The sequence below is a fragment of the Eleginops maclovinus genome, chromosome 19 (assembly GCF_036324505.1).
Source record: "Eleginops maclovinus isolate JMC-PN-2008 ecotype Puerto Natales chromosome 19, JC_Emac_rtc_rv5, whole genome shotgun sequence".
NCBI lineage: Eukaryota > Metazoa > Chordata > Actinopteri > Perciformes > Eleginopidae > Eleginops > Eleginops maclovinus.
In genome coordinates, this window is record NC_086367.1 from 7,934,750 (window position 1) to 7,951,426 (window position 16,677).

Sequence of the window (16,677 nt, forward strand, 5' to 3'; positions counted from 1 at the left end):
CACACACACACACACACACACACACACACACACACACACACACACACACACACACACACACACACACACACACACACACACACACACACACACACACACACACACACACACACACACACACACACACAACTTTGTACTGTGGTATACAGCAGGAAGCACAGCAAGATCCGATATCCTTCAACTTTATACTATACTAAAGTATTGATTGGTGCAGCTTTGAGGATTTGATTTTTTTGTATTTAAACTTTTCTGAAATGTTAAGTAAAATTGCAAATGTCTATTTTTTGCTAACTTTGGTTGACTTTGTGAGAAATCTACAGAGGAAAATAATCTATTTCCTAATGTACCCCTAATCTGAGGAAGAAATTATGGAAGGATTTATCCCAAACTTTTAAGATTAACCAAAGCATGAAATGTTTTTGCATGTGGTGTCTAATTGCGACAACATATTGTTTTGGTTGGCGAGGCGAAGTCCCACATGCTCAGTTCTATTCTTTCTGAATGTTACAATAAAGTATTATATCAGTCGTGTTTACAGTAGGCCAACACTGTGTGTGGTTCTAGTGTTGTGATATAAGGGAGTTGGGGTTTGCTCTTCTCTGAGGATGCAAAAAATATCCTGTCATTATGGGCTGTTCACCATGGCAACCCCCACCATCATCCCTCTCCCTTCTGTAATTATGTGTCTGGTCAAATCGGTTTCCTCTCGTCCTCTCGGGTCCCTTTTAAATGAGCACACACACACACACACACACACACACACACACACACACACACACACACACACACACACACACACACACACACACACACACACACACACACACACACACACACACACACACACACACACACACACACACACACACACACACACACACACACACACACACACACACACACACACACACACACACACAGTTGTGCTCTGTGTGAGGCTAATTATGTTTGCATTCTTCATAGAGGATTTAATACATCCCTGCTGTTTGGGTTAACATTTGTATTTGTGTTAGTGGATATTCATTGAACATCATGTTGAGCATTTTGATTCAAAGTTGTTAAAAACTTTAAAAGATTTATTTATAAAGGATGTTTCATACTGGCTCTGGTTAACACACAGATTAGTTATCACTTGAATTTGTTTTGTCAATCTCTGCGGCACATTTTATGGTAGTGTTTTGACTGCTCTGCATGTGATGTTGCTATGGAATTGGGAAATCTACGGTGACCAACGGGTACAAACGCACTACAACGGCCCAAAACATTAACAGCAGTTTATAAAAAAATGCAAATATAAAAAACACAAATGTGCCGAAACACTAACTAAAAGTTAACTAAAAGCTCTGCATAAACAAAATGCTGCAACAATTCCAAACAAAACCGGAAGCTCAAGAAACAACGGAAATGGGGACACTGCTGTAAAAAGTGATGCTCACAGCTGTGACCAGAGCGCTTGTTGACGTTTGGGGATTATAAAGTTGGCCAACTTTCCGATGTTATTGCAGATCTTCTGTAAGCTATCTAGCTAATGTAGCTAACCTAGTAATTTCAAATATACTCACAAAACACTTACAATTATGAAACTCTGCCAACAGTGACATTTCCGTTGTGTTTTGCGCTTCATGCAGCATTTTTATTTGCAGCATTTCGTTTATGCAGTGCATTTAGTAAACGTTGCACATGTTTCGTCAAGATGCTTAATATGTTTCGTTAGCACGTCTATTGAATGTTCTTTTTGGACTGTTGCAGTGCGTTTGCAACTGTTGACCACCGTAGAGACCTACTGAACTAAACTGCATCTATATACAAACAAAATGAAATGTCTTTATCCAACAAAAATAACTTTTGCTGGAGCTGGAAGACAGCGATATCTGCCAGCAGCACAGAGCCAACTTATTAGGTAAAGAAAAATAAATCTGGCGATGGAGTAAAAGTTACAGTGTTATGGATGAGCAGCTGCTGCTGGAAGTGGGATTTATTTCATTTGGAGATTGGTGATGAGCTAGAAATTAAAGCATATGAACAAGAGCTTTTAGTAGATGTACCTGTGTAAAAGATCTTCAACAGTGTATAGTAGCTTTTTTTGATCCATTAATTTCCATTAAAAGGCTGAAACAGACCCCATTTGTTCGTCACAGGGTTGAAAACCTGATGCTATTGGTGGTCAAATCAAAATACAGACTTCAAAAGGTCAATGGCAGTTTTGCAGGTTTTTTCTATACTGTATACTACAACACACATAGCCTTCCACAAATCAAACCTTTTGTCAACAGTTTTCAGTGTGACATTTCTAGTTTAAAATGAAAGGTAAATCTCTTTTATGTTTTGCCAGGAAATTTGCCCTCCACATGTCCTTGTGTGAGCTTAGTGATGTTCTGCCTTTACATCTAGCACCTTCTTCAGGTGACATTGCTGCTATGTTATTAATAACCCAGCACATGTTCAAATCAGTCAGCAATTACAATTCTATGCTTAAGCTGTTTGTCTTGGACTTAGGCTGGATCTCTCATTGTCTGTGAACATGTCTCTGTGTGGGTGTTTTAAGGATAAAGCAGAGCAATCTCTCAGGATAAGAGAAAAACCGCTGTCCCAATAACCCACATGACCTTGGACACACACACACACACACACACACACACACACACACACACACACACACACACACACACACACACACACACACACACACACACACACACACACACACACACACACACACACACACACACACACACACACACACACACACACACACACACACACACACACACACACACACACACACACACACACACACACACACACACACACACACACACACACACACACACACACACACACACACACACAGTTTTGCTAGAAAAGAGTGTGTTTAGAGTCTGGTCCTGTGAACACAGGTCCTTTTGTTTTACAGCAGTCACCGGTGTCCTGCTCCTCCCGTTCCAAGATTTTCACTCACTTCCTCTTTGAACAAATAATTAAGTCGAGGGGAGGCTCTATTAAAACCCTCTGAGCCCTTCCTTCTGCCGTTATTCAGTGTCTCACAATCCTCATAGTAATCTAGAAGGTAATAGGTTAAAGTCGTCCAATGAGTCGGCACATGGATGCTAAATGTGCAACGGAGTACTGAAGGCCTGCAAATGAAATAAAATATTTAAATAGATGTTTTAAACACTTTTTTGGGGGATTCCCACAGTCCCACTGGTAGCTTCAGCTTACATCATTGAATACATGAATTAATGCATGAGTCAGTAGAGTTCAAAAGGCAATTTTTCCCAGATGTTAAGTGTAGAAGTAAAACAAAGAAAGATTAAGAGTAATCTTTTTTAAATGCTTGTTTCCCCTGGCGCTGCTCAAGTATGGACGAAAAGGGGATGCAAAGAGGTGGGTTTCTCCCTTTAGTATCTTTAGTACCTCTGTCTGCCCAATATATAAAGGTTATGCAGTTACCTTGTCCTTGGCTTCGCTCAGCTGGTCCTCCAGTTCAGAGAAGCTAAAGCCAGCCACGGTGATGAAGTCTCCGATCACAGCCACAAACTTGTCCCCGCGTTCCCTCGTCCTGCTCTGCTGGTAGAGTAGCTCCTGTAGGAGGGAGAACAAGATGTGTGATTTTAAAAACCAAAGACAGTAAAATCATGAGATAATTGTGTGCTTCAAGGAAAAAGGAAGATAGGGAAAGAAGAAGTTAAATCTTTTCCATAAGGGGTCTCTCAGTCAAAACATGAACAATGACACCGTTTGATGGCATTGTGAAGTAACGTGGGAGTTTGTCTCTGCAGACAGTTGCCGGTTAGGATTCCTTCATTGTTCATCGCTTAGGACTGTTTTACAAGTAGCCAAATGTTCCTCCCCATTTAAACAAGCCGACAAGGTGATTAAAATCAGTTATAACATTGGATAATGCATTCTCACATTACAAATCCCCTTCTCCAATGCAGTCTGGCTGCTGCTAACTTTGGCTCAGCTTGTTTCTTTTATAACCTAAATTGAGATGTCAGATGACTTATTTCCTTCGTCTCTTAATATGTAGATTAAAAAAGCCAAGATCTAGAAGTGTATGGCTTGACACTGGAGAAAAAGTAAATTAATAGCAGTTTCTGGGAGAGAACCATAACACGTGAGGAAATGGAATAGGAAGATATTGCAGGACACCCAATGAAACAGACCGTTATCTTGACTCAAATTAAAGTTTTCTAGGTTTGAATATTGTTGGAAACAATTGGAACAACGTAAGTACCCAAATCAACAAAATATATAACATATGTATAGTCGTTTTTAGACATTTCCATGCAGATATGTGACATATTATACCCTTAATAAGTCAACGGAAGAGCATCCGATCCGTGGTGATCATTTTTAATGTTCCTTAATGATTGAGAATATATTTTGAAGCAGTCCATCTATGTGAAGTGTTACTTTTTTATGTGACGTGCTGTGTGTGTGCACGTGTTGTACATCTGTGTTTCTGTGTGTTGCTACAAATGTTACATTTCTTGTCGGTGTGGAACATTACCAGCACTTAAACACTTCACCCTGCTGTCCATCTCTGCCCTGCTTCAACACATAATTACAGACAGGAGAAGAACCAACGGGAGGGAACGTGACAAAACGCACAACAACTCACCGCCTCGAGAGCCTTCAGTCCACTTCTGATATTGTGCACCTCTTTTTCCAACTCTGACAAACTAGTAAGAGAGAAAGAGAGAAACAGACATGGAGAAAAATGTCTTGTACTGCACTCCCTGACTAGTTTTGGCCTTCTGAGGCTCCCATCACATTGGAATCTTATTTACATTTTCAGTGACTTTTGCACAAGTAAAATCTAAAAACACTTACATTTTTTATTTCAGTCTTCACTGTAATACTATAAAACACATGCACGTAGGACTATCTGTCTTCCCCAATGTAAATACTTGAACACTCACTTGACTTTGGCAGCCTCGGGTACACTGCCAAGATCGTTCTGGATGTGCAGCGTGTCATTGTAGTTCTTCTCCATGATCATGATCAAGTAGTGCAACATGGTAATGTTCCTGTAGAGAAAGGAGTGAAGTCAAAATGTTTTTAACCAAAGTAATCAAGGAAACACTCCTTCTTGTTGACTAAAAGTATCACCTTTAGCACTTTTATTTAACCCTCTGAAACAACCCTTGGCTGTTTTAACACTTTGTTGATAAATAAATTGACATTCATTCGGATTGCGATATGTTGATATTTTCCAGGGAAGTTGCTTGGATAAACTTAGATAAACCCACCTGTTTTACTTGTAGCTTGGCCATTAAAATAGAAAAATAAAAAGTAACATAAGTACCTATATAGTTTAACTTATGCACCAGCACATACGATGGTCTGGCTTGTTTGGAGTGTCTATTTCAGCCCTTTTCTTGTTGTTTTGAGTTTGAATCTTTATGGTTTATTGCATTTATTGTTTTGGATAAAGGCGTCAGCTGAATGAAATGTAATGGATTCATACAACACTTTTATAAAGAAAAATGCTTATTATGTCTAAAAAACTCCAGGCCAAATAAACATAAATTGTGGGAGGAAAATCTAAAAATATATAAGGGCCATGTTGATTGGATTTCAAGAGTTTTTGGCAGGCCAGACACTGCCTTTAGTGGAGATGCAGAGTTGAAAGGGGCAGAAAGAGGGGAGGACATTGCCTGAGACTTGGCGGGCTCAGGAGTCAAAATCAGCAAACGGTTTCCATTAGATAATGCATCATTTTTTTAAAGTAGTAAAAGTATACCAAAAGTACAAGTATCATGCTGTATAAGTTGCTAGCAGTCCCTGATTTTCACATTTATAAAGGAAGTGTGGAATTGAGAGGACATTTATCTGTAACAGACTTTGGAAAATAGAGTTTCAACGGTCCCCCCCGGATCACCTGTCTATGCTGGACTTGGTGTCAGCGATCTTGTTGAGACTGGAGACCTTGAAGCCGTAGGCGTTTCCTCTCTGGCCCTTGTTCATGAAGTTGCCAAAGGCCAGCACCACCTCCAGGATCTGAGTCAGCCTCTTGCTCCGCACCACCTCCTTGGATGCATTCAGGATTGCTGGAGGAAGATGGATAAAGAGAGAAGCAGCTGGAGAGATCATGCAGTTGGTGATTGATGCATTGGCACTTTGCTGAGTGCATCACTTATATTATAAGACTAGCCTTATTCCATTCTGTTTCTCTACTCAGCCCCCATGCACAAACTTCTCATCTTTTCCTTATTTTTTCTAATCCTTCATGATGATTGATCAATATTCCCCACAACAACTGGGCAGCTGAGTAGGGAAACCCATCAAATCTCTCCATCCATCCATAAAGCCGCAGGGGGGAAAGGGTTGTTCCTGTCCCCCCTGAGAACAGACTTGTCTGGCACAGTGCAGGTGGTTCCCTCTCTCCGCAGAGGAAACCTCAGTGTGAATGTGAAAATCATTAACAGAGCCCACATTGTTATTGTTACAGTTCTCTCTGCAGTGATAGAGCATGGGAATCGTTCTGCTGGCTCTGCTGACGGTGTTCTGCTGGCTGTCTTATGAAATGCTTCTATTGAACATTCTGGGTGGTCCAAGGAAATATAGTCTCATCTAGACTATATGACAAAGTAACACCAAAAATAAAAGGGGATAGAGGCTTTATTACGGGCATCGATGAACATTGTGGTCTGGGAACATTTGGATCCAATAACAATGATTCTTAAGGCTTGAATCAATATTAACAACTCACAGGATTTTTCCCCTGCTCACACTTTCTTTTTCCAGTAATAGATGTCAGAAAAACAGTCTGAATTCTTCTTCATTTCACTAAAATGGATGGGCTATCTGACAAACCAGCCACAATCAAGTGGCAACCTTCAGGTGTGAGCCTTGCATTCTATCTGGTGTCCAGCAGGGTGCGACAGTACTAGTTGCGAAATGAAGTCCGATTTTATAGATGTCTATGAAAATAATGGTCAGCTTCTCATTTGATTCATTACCTTAACATTTTCCTAAAAGGTTTAATCCCTAGTTTCAAGTCTTCTTTACCACATCGTGATGTCAATTTTGTAAATGATGGTCCCAAATAGAGTAAAATAGACATTAAAGCAGGGTATGTATATATCTTGTGATTGAACAATTGCTAGAACAGTGTTGCGTGGTATGAATGTTTTCTTAGTTTTTGGTATTAAAACTTGAACTCCTCTACAGTTAGTTTTCAGTTCATGAAGGTTAATCGTTACATTTTCGTCGCCAGAGTTGGTTGTACTCCACTCAGCCCAAAAATGCCAAAATCGAATATTTAAAACCACAATTGGGTGACGTTGTAGTAAGTAAATCCACTTTTTAAATGAGGTCTATGTTTAGCAGGGAAAATATAATGTGATGGGTGGAAGTAGAAAAAAGGCATTGAGGCCAGCAGAATAGTTTCAATTATATCTGGCTTAAACCGACTGTATGACAGCTCAGTCGTGACACACCCATGAACACACAAGTGTACGCACTAAAGTCTATAGACCTCACATTGGAAGCCTTTTCCTGGGTCTTTGAAGTGAACTGTGGTGTTTATTAGAGGCTTTCCCATCTCAATATGGGCCAGCTTTCCAAAACAGCCTCCTTGGTAACCTGGAAGCTAGCTGGAAGGGAAAAATTTCACTGGGCCAATGCACAATTGGCCAACCGCTCTCACCATGCATACACATGTGCACACTTAGTACAGAGAAGCGATTTTCTCAAGTCATGGTGAAAGGCATTGGTTTAAAGTGATCAAAGATGCTGACTGATTTTCAGTGTATGTTTTGCTTCTAGATGTGTACAATCATTTGAATGTGGCACGCCGTCAAAGCATGTTCCGTAAAATTATTATAGTTTGAACCGTTTCTTTTTAGGGTAAGGGTTGTGTTTAGTAGCTTTGTGAAAAACTGACTAAACCACTGCTCTGTTTTCAGACACTGACTTGAGACGAAAATCTTCTAACCTATTAGTGCCCAAATACTATGTTCTGATTGGTCTGAAGAAGTCTTGAACTCTGGTAAGGACATCCTTTGGGCTAGTATGTATATAACGGTAGAACTTCAAAACATTTAGATCACCTATAACATATCAATAGTCTATGTCAGGATTTGAATGTCTTCCATTTGAACGTTTTTTTCACTTCATATGTGTGTATCCTTGTCAACTCAAACATACTTGGTTGTGCTCCTTGTAGTTTCAGAGATAGTCACTTTTTTTTATAATTGTATTAAGTGCCTCCACTGTGACAAACTGCCTATGCTGCTTTTTCAATCTCTGTCTGAAACCAGAGCCCCTAAGCTTGGGAGGGGTCCACCCCCTTAGCTTATCATGTACAATGTATTGGGTAGCCTTTGCAGACAATTTACATGCACACACATTTATATAACACCATACAGGTAAGGGAAAACCCCCAAATGAATAATAACGCCTCGTTAATTTAGTCTTTTCAATGGCGTGGCATTTAATAGTTTTTCACAGCTCTGTGGCAGGGATATATAAGTTGTATGCTTTGGCAGAAAATAGTTATTATGATCAATTTATTTGTTGAAAGAACAAATGTATATAATAGAGAATATTGCCAGCATTATCCTATTAATCAAGCCTTTCTCGTTTCCTTGGATGTGTTTGTCCTTACCTTCAACCTTAGGCTTGGTTTCACCTAGACGCTCTGCAAACTTCTTCTTAAAGAACAGAGCCTGCAGTCTGTGCTGGTAGTGGTCAATTCTGATTAAGGGAAGAAAGGGAAGTGTAAGTTCAAAGCTTGAAGTCACCCAATCGTACCAAACTCCCCCTCTCAGTTTTCACAGGGCTTTTATCGTCTAACAGGCTCCCATCAAGTCGGAGAGTTGATAAATGGCTTTGTTAAACCTGCCCAAAAGTTCACAGAGGCAGAGAATGAGAATTTCAAAGACAAACAAGGGATATTAAATGGCAAAAAAAAGGACATAACTAACTCCCAAATGTATTCCTGGGACCAAAGGAGATGCAGTCAAAAGGAAAGAAAGTGGACAGGGTAATATTTCACAGAAAGAAATGAAAAGGTTTAATTATCTTGAAACAATTGTGCAGAAAGGAATAAATGCGCCGATTTAAAAATTCTCCATTGTCTGATGTGATGGGAGCCTCAGAAGGCCATCAAATCTTTTCACAGCTAAATGATGAATCGTTCAAAGTTAGAGACATATAGAGTTAGGATCTATTTGTGGCTTATGTCTTGATTCTGCACAAAATGATTGTTGTTCACTTTGGAAATGCTCCATTTCAAATGCCCATAGACAAACCTATTGCATCTGCTTTATAACAGGGTCACGGATCTCTGTGTCACCAATGTACATCACCATATCGTAATGTAACAAATGCATAGTGTTATTCTATAATAATGTAGACCTGTGTACCTGCTCATTTCAAAGAGGAAGCGATCTGCCCTTGCCATGCGCTCCAGCTCATGTTTGTGCTCCTCCAAGAGATCAATGTCACTCTTCTCTGGGACAAACTTCAGCAGCTGCAAAGATGCAAAGACAGAATTTATCCAAATGCTAATACTGTGAAGACCGAGGGGATAACATGCAGCAAATGGTTCGAGGCTGGATTCCAACCCTGTTCCTCCGCTTATGGAGCAAACACCAGTACATGGTCCACCAACTCTACCAATTGAACTATAGGGCGGCCCATAGTAGGTCATTTTTTATGTTGATTAGCTTTATCACTTGTGTAAATCTTTCCAAAACTTTATCTCTATTCTTTATTTCTTTTTGGCAGAAATATATGAAATCTCTAACTTTGTCTTGAATGAGTTCTGATCAAGAAGAGCACATCAAACCCCGTTAAAAAAGGGATATAAATGTCCTTCCATATACTTTTTCTACCCATAGAAGACTTGATCAGCCCCTTTTTTAAATATTTACATCATCCCCCACCCTCACCTGCTCCAGCATATCTTTGGACAGCTCTTCCCTCTCGTCCATCTCCAGGATCGCCCTCTTGATCTCTTCATTGCTCATTTTTAACCTGCAAATTAAAAAACAATGGGGTTTTAATTATTATACATTAGTTAAAGCTCATTAATTGGCACATTACAAACAGTGTGGAGAAAACTGTAACTAATACTCTGATCTGGACCCTTGTCAACCCCCGGGAACACGGCCAGCTGTTTTGAGTGCATGTAAAGTGTGCTGGGTTGCCTTTGGATCAATAACAGCATTGTTAGTCTGTGCATCAAAAACCTATTGACCAGCTGCTGACCCCATTTGGATCTAGTTCGTATCCTGGGGTCATTTGCTATTGACACGAGAGTGGGTTTAGGGACAGTGCTGCAGTTCTGTCAGACGGAGAAGGCTCTCAGGAACCCTCTTTATCGATCTGTAAAGGGAGGGGGGGGGGTTTGGTTCAAATTCTCTAAAGGGCTTTGGATCATTGCTGTTAAAAGACATACATATGGTAACCATATTGTTGGGTGGATTTTAAATGATGTCAATTGATTACGGTTTACATAAAGCAAGCCTTAAAGCCTCTTGGGAGGAGCAGGGTCATTTGCATTATTTCATACTGCTTAAAAGGGACTGTTCAACCGAAACTCAAATAAATATATATGTATATTGGTGTGTTGGAGATATTGGCCATTATAATGGATTTACATGGTACTACTATGATAAGGATACAACAAAAAAATACACAATTAAAAGATTCAACAGCAATGTCTTTTTACTCAACTTTTACTATACAGATTAAAAAGTATAGTTGTATATTAAACTTTCAGAAGCATGAGCCTCTCATCCATTAGATCAGGGGTGTCAAAGCTTCGGCTGGCGGGGCCAAATGCGGCCCGCAGGCCATTTTGAACCGCCCCTCAGCAAATCCTAAAACTGTTATGGTATATGGTCCACAAATGAAACTTGTGCTTGTCTTATATTATACTTCTTAAATATATATCTAAACCTATATTACACAGTATTCATGTGTTAATAAGCCCACTTTTCAAATGCATTCAGTCAATTCAAGTTGAAAACATTTTCTAATAAATCTGAGTTGATAAAAAAGTACAAACACTTATTTGCATAACAAGCTTGAAATAGACCCTTCATATGTCCCCTTATTATCAGCAATCTGAGGCTTCTGTTTTAAGGAATGAAGATAAATGAAATCCTACAGGGAGCTGGGATGTAGGCTGTTTTTTTTCTTAAAGCATTTTCCTACATTTGATTGATTTTGCTAACTTATAACTTAACTTACGAGAAACTATACGTCACCTCTAGTGAGGGGCCCAGCCCTTTGTATATTTTTCTGTATGAGGCCCTCAGTGAAAAAAGTTTGGACACCCCTGCATTAGATGCTGTGCACTGATACGGTTGGTGAGTGTAAGAAAATGGTTCCTACATGAAACTGTTCACAAGTTCTGTGGATTACCTTGATTAACCGGGTGGTGACTTCTGGAAAACCCCATTTCTTTTGAGTTTTTCACATTTTTTAAAACTCCAAGGAATCCATCTAGTTCCATCATATTGGAGAGAAGGCAGACACATCTTCGACCCAAATATCCTTAATTAAAAGTTACAGATATCACTAACCAATAAGAATAAAAATGTGCATTTTGGGGATGAAGTGTCCCTTTGTTGTGGAGACTAATAGCACTTCAATGTCTAAAAATAGACAAAAACCTCATCATCTAAACACTCCAGAGACACATCCTGGATAATGCTTTGTGACTATCATATGACTCAGCTTGCTCTTAAAAGTGGATGGTAATTCAATTACACAGACAGATGTCTTTGTGTGTCCATTAAAACCACATTTCCTGTACCAGACACCAGAAGCACCTCCCTAAAGCAGCTCCACACTGAGTTACATCTCTAACCCCTGACCCCTCACAGTTCTAATCTAATAACCAGATAAAAGCTAGAAGATTACTGATAGTACAACATTACATGATTATTTTTTCCGGCTGGGACACCTACTTTGAAAGAAGAATGACACAATTCTGTGCACGTCGGCCATCGATGACTGACAGCTCCTTGACCTTCCGCGTGCTCACGTATATGTCATCCATAGAGCCCGTCTCTTTCTGCAGAAAGAGAAAGACAGAGATCCAGATTAAATTTGCAACTTGGTTCATTTTATAAGAGAGCTTAAAATAGAAATGCAAAGCCTGCTCAGGGCTTCTTCTCATATCTGTCTGACATCCGTAATTTGTTGTCATGAACTTGTGAGCATTTGACAACGTGTTAATTTGGAGCAGACATTTAAAAAAACACAGACAAATTCTTGCAGTTTGATAACTGACACCATCAAGCATGTACCGTACTAACATGTTGCACTCCAGCCAAATACATTAATGGTCTCAGTCACTGACACTGAATGCATATTGCACGTCTTATTATAAACCCTGGACTGAATTGTGGCTGCTGTATGAAAACATGTTTGAAAAAAGCTGTGGAAAAAGTTCACAAATTGATGCTGTTGCAAGAAAATATATAAATCAGGTCCTGCGGGGGAAGATTTTATGTGGTGGGTCACCACTGCAAACACAATGCAGGCAGACCTATAAAGCTATCAAGAGGCACAGGAAACACTGTGCAAGACTTGGTTCAGGCCAGTCACACAAATGTAGTATTAACATTCCAGAGGGAGAGGGAATACATGTCTGAGAAAAACGGTCAGGGCTGCATGTAAAACACAACCTATTTATGGTCCAAGCCAGCTTACTGCTCACCAGAAAACGTTCTTTTTGAGGTTGCCGGCTATGACGTATGTAAAACAGATGCGCCTTATAAAACAAGTGTCGTTTTTCCCTGCCTGCATTGACCCGCAGTGCCTGGCAACAACCTGAGGTTGGCACTGGGTTAGGGGGACAACTCCCATTCACTGAGCCCACCAAAGCCCTCTCTGCCGACGCACTTAAGGCAGCTTTGCCAACTTGTTTTTTTTTGTTGTGCCAAGAAACAAAAAGTTGCCAGTGGCAGCAATTCAATACAGACATTTCCTGCTTAGTTAATGATGAGGATTATGAGAATTAAAGGAGAAATAATTTTCAGCTGCATTGTTAGATGTTGAGTTTCTTCTAAAACATGTTTACATGCTCTAAGGTAAAAAAAACAACAACACATTACTTGTATCAAATGGTCTATCTGGGGAAAACTGTAATCAATTTCTGTCTGAAATGCTCTATTTTAGCACCTGTCTCTTTAAAAAACCCCAACTGCTCTGATTGGTCAGTTTTAGAGTTCTTCTGCATCAGGGCTAATGGTGTCCCTTCACCGTCATTGCGGCCAGGAAATAACTGCAACGGCACTGTCTACCAATTTCTCTAGTTTTGTGACATCATAACTGTACGGAAGTGATGACGGCTCATTTAAACTTTCTGACTACAAGCAATGTGGAGTTCTTCTTCGATTGAACGTTTTGATAGTTTTACAGTATTTATATTACACTTAGACCCGGTTTGTAATAAAAAACACGGCATAGGAGAAGAAGATAGAGCAGTGGCGGTAGGTAACCATGAAATAAAGATCCTGAAAAAGCTTTTACTCACCTGTTTGAAGGATTGGTTAGTGAGCAGCTCCTGCCCAGGCATTCGTAGAGTGCAGAGAGACAAACACATTGAAAACACATGCAAAGATTAGCATTTCAAGCAGAAAAAAGAGGTGACTATAGAGCAAGGAACTACAACTATGCATACTACAAGCTGAAGCTGGGAAGCAATAATAATCTACTGTCCAAGTCATCACAGGCTCATGAAAATATATTGAAATTTCTCTTCATAGGTGAACAGAAAAGCTTTTAAACTCTGTTCTATTTTGGTTTCAGTATTTTCAAAAGAGGTCACGACTTTTATAATGTATTTTTTTGATAACATCTATGTCTGCCTTGACAAGTAAAAACAAGAACATGAAAAATGAGTGTGGTAACCGAACCTACAGAAGGGGGAATGTAAACAGAAGTCCATTTTGAAAGAAAAAACAATGACAAGTTAGGAAAAGCAATTATGCCGTGTATAAACTTTGCAATATCGCAATAGAATTGAATCGCACTCTTGCTAAATCACCTTGGGTTTTTATGTGGCTATATCCATAGAGGTGGCCATTTAACCGTTAGCCCGTGCCAATAAAAACCTGCTCTGTAAAAAATAAATACACACAGTAAATCAGCGTCAGCAACAGCCCCAAATGACCTATTACTCTTTAATAAAAGCCTGAAAAGACAAGTTGTGCTTTAACCTGTCAGAGGGCTTTTAAGCATGGCAGTAAAATACCTTGTAAAGGAATTCAACAATAGTAATGCCTCTTCCGAGACTTTGCCAAGCACTACTCTTCCACTGACGTGAATCTTTGAAAATCATTACGGCATATTGACATTCCACTCTGACGCAGTACAACATATCAATTCATGCATATAATGTTATCCCATGACAAGTGGTGTGTAATCACTTTGTAGCATTGAGGGAAGTAATTGCTAGGTACTGTATTGTGTTGCCCCGAAGGCATGCATACTGCAATTATCCTGTTTGTAAGTCCCTGGTTGAACATGCTTTAGTTAATTGCCTCTTTATTTTAAGCTGGGTGCTTCGGTAAAACGCTTCCTGTGTCGTGAATCCTCGTGACTTTCCTGGTGTTTCCACACTGTTGCCCTGCTCCATGAGCCCGTGATGACCCCAGTCAATTCCCCATTTCTCACACCGCAGATATCATGGCAAAGCTCGAGCTCAGAGGTGTTTCTACAATACGGCATTCAGCAGCTGCTCATGTTAGCCTGGAGCTGGACCCTTATCACTCTCAAGAGGACTCTTACAACATCCCACCACACGCACACACACACACACACACACACACACACACACACACACACACACACACACACACACACACACACACACACACACACACACACACACACACACACACACACACACACACACACACACACACACACACACACACACACACACACACACACACACACACACACACACACACACACACACACACACACACACACACACACACTAGAGAATCCCTTCCAAGTCCAAATGCAAGGTTATTAAAACAAGAGGCATAAAATGGATTTCTGGGTCTATATTTTCATCCTCGCCAAAACACACACTGTATCCCACTTGGTAGCAAATCCAAACCTGTTGTCTTTGATAGGCGGAAAACATCTTCTCGATGTCCTTGAGGTCAAGAATCTTGAAAGCTCTCAGGTCATCGATGTCATTCCAGATTGTGCCGTTGATCACATTCTGAAAAGGGTGAAAGGGACATAAGGGGTTGATTTAAAAAAGGTACAACTGGTACAATTGAATTAGACTTTCAATATTTCCCCTCGACAGTGGTTAAGCAGAGCAGATCTTCTCACCTCTCCTAGTTTGGCCCAGTTGAAGGACTTCAGAGGATGAGAAGGCGTAGGGATGGACTTGGAGCGCATGGTGGAGTTCAATGAAGAGGGAATAGGAGGAGGCGGAGCTCCGAAAATGGGAGGGGCTCCTGGTGGAGGAGGCGGTGCTCCAGGTGGGGGAGGAGGTGGGGGAGGAGGTGGGCAGCTAAATGGCAGCGGAGGAGGAGGTGGTGGACAGCCACCCATCATAGGTGGTGGAGGTGGAGCCATGGGGCCGCCAGGAGGAGGAGGCGGAAAAGACACACCAATCCCCTATTGGTGGGGGGACAGAAATAAAAGTTATAAGATGTCTTGAATAATATTTCACTGCAGCAAAAATGCAATTTAAACACAAACTAGCTCAGCATATGTATTGGAAGCAGGGTTAAATAGCTAGCTTTAATTTAAAATAGAAAAAAACTACCACCTTATACCCCGAAAACAGTCAAAATAACATTATATCTTGTAAGCTAGCAAACTAGCAAACAATACATCCAAAACACAATGACACCTTTAAAAGTCAGTTACTGGGCCATGCTGTTTGAATGATGTAATTAGCATCTATGCATAAGATAACGTAAGCTAGGCTCACTTAGCTATCTTGCTACATTTGCCAATAACACATACAGGTTTAAAGAGTAAATATGACAGCTGTGGAGCTGCTGGAAGGCTATGTTGACCATTTCCTGCTTACAGTTGGGTTGTAAATAAACACTAAACAAATCTTCTTAGGAGCTAAAGTCAATCAAGCAGACATTATTCCTATAAATCCTGTCTAATTTGTGATGTTTCTGTATTCAACTTTATTTACTGGGCTGTTGACAAAACAGAGAAATCTGTCCAAAAATAAGATAAACACAATTAAAAAGAGCAGCATACTGTATCACCGATTTATACAGGATGGTTTATGTTTCGTTGTAAGGTTTGTAAGAAGCAGCAGTGCTCACAGATATGTCATTGATACGTGAGGACAGGTCATGGACTTGCTCCCTGGCAGAGCGCAGCTCCACTCCCTCACGCTGGAGTTTGTCCTTCATTTTGTTCAATGTCTTCATCATGTCATCCTTTTCCTGGGTCTTGGTTTCACACTCTCGCTCCTTCTTCTCTAGTTTACCTAGCAGCTCTAAATGATCTAAAATGAAAACATGGCAAAAAATGCATGGTACATTACAAGATGCATTTTTCATTTCAACCTGCAGAGTGCAGTGTGTAAAACAAGTCTTACCTTTCCTGAACTTCTCTGCCTGTTCTCGCCACTGTTTCACCTCGTTCTCATTGACCAACCTGTAAAGCAGGCAGACAAAAATTAGCACAGACACAAAAACAGACAAA

General features: G+C 40.2%; 1 protein-coding gene across 6 annotated transcripts in view; it reads right to left on the reverse strand.

Annotated features, from left to right (window-relative positions):
* daam2 (dishevelled associated activator of morphogenesis 2) overlaps positions 1-16,677 on the reverse strand; it is a 98,642-nt gene that overhangs the window by 5,661 nt on the left and 76,304 nt on the right. For 5 of the 6 annotated variants that reach the window (XM_063908744.1, XM_063908743.1, XM_063908746.1 and 2 more), the window contains 13 exons: positions 16,571-16,629; positions 16,293-16,477; positions 15,328-15,618; positions 15,104-15,211; positions 13,508-13,537; positions 11,934-12,040; positions 9,906-9,990; positions 9,378-9,484; positions 8,618-8,706; positions 5,888-6,056; positions 4,926-5,033; positions 4,625-4,685; positions 3,451-3,582 (listed from right to left, as the gene is read on the reverse strand). In XM_063908744.1, coding sequence (XP_063764814.1) covers positions 3,451-3,582; positions 4,625-4,685; positions 4,926-5,033; positions 5,888-6,056; positions 8,618-8,706; positions 9,378-9,484; positions 9,906-9,990; positions 11,934-12,040; positions 13,508-13,537; positions 15,104-15,211; positions 15,328-15,618; positions 16,293-16,477; positions 16,571-16,629 — 1,531 coding nt within the window. The remainder of the gene's footprint in view (positions 1-3,450; positions 3,583-4,624; positions 4,686-4,925; positions 5,034-5,887; positions 6,057-8,617; positions 8,707-9,377; positions 9,485-9,905; positions 9,991-11,933; positions 12,041-13,507; positions 13,538-15,103; positions 15,212-15,327; positions 15,619-16,292; positions 16,478-16,570; positions 16,630-16,677) is intronic. The other variant, XM_063908748.1, reaches the window with a different exon arrangement.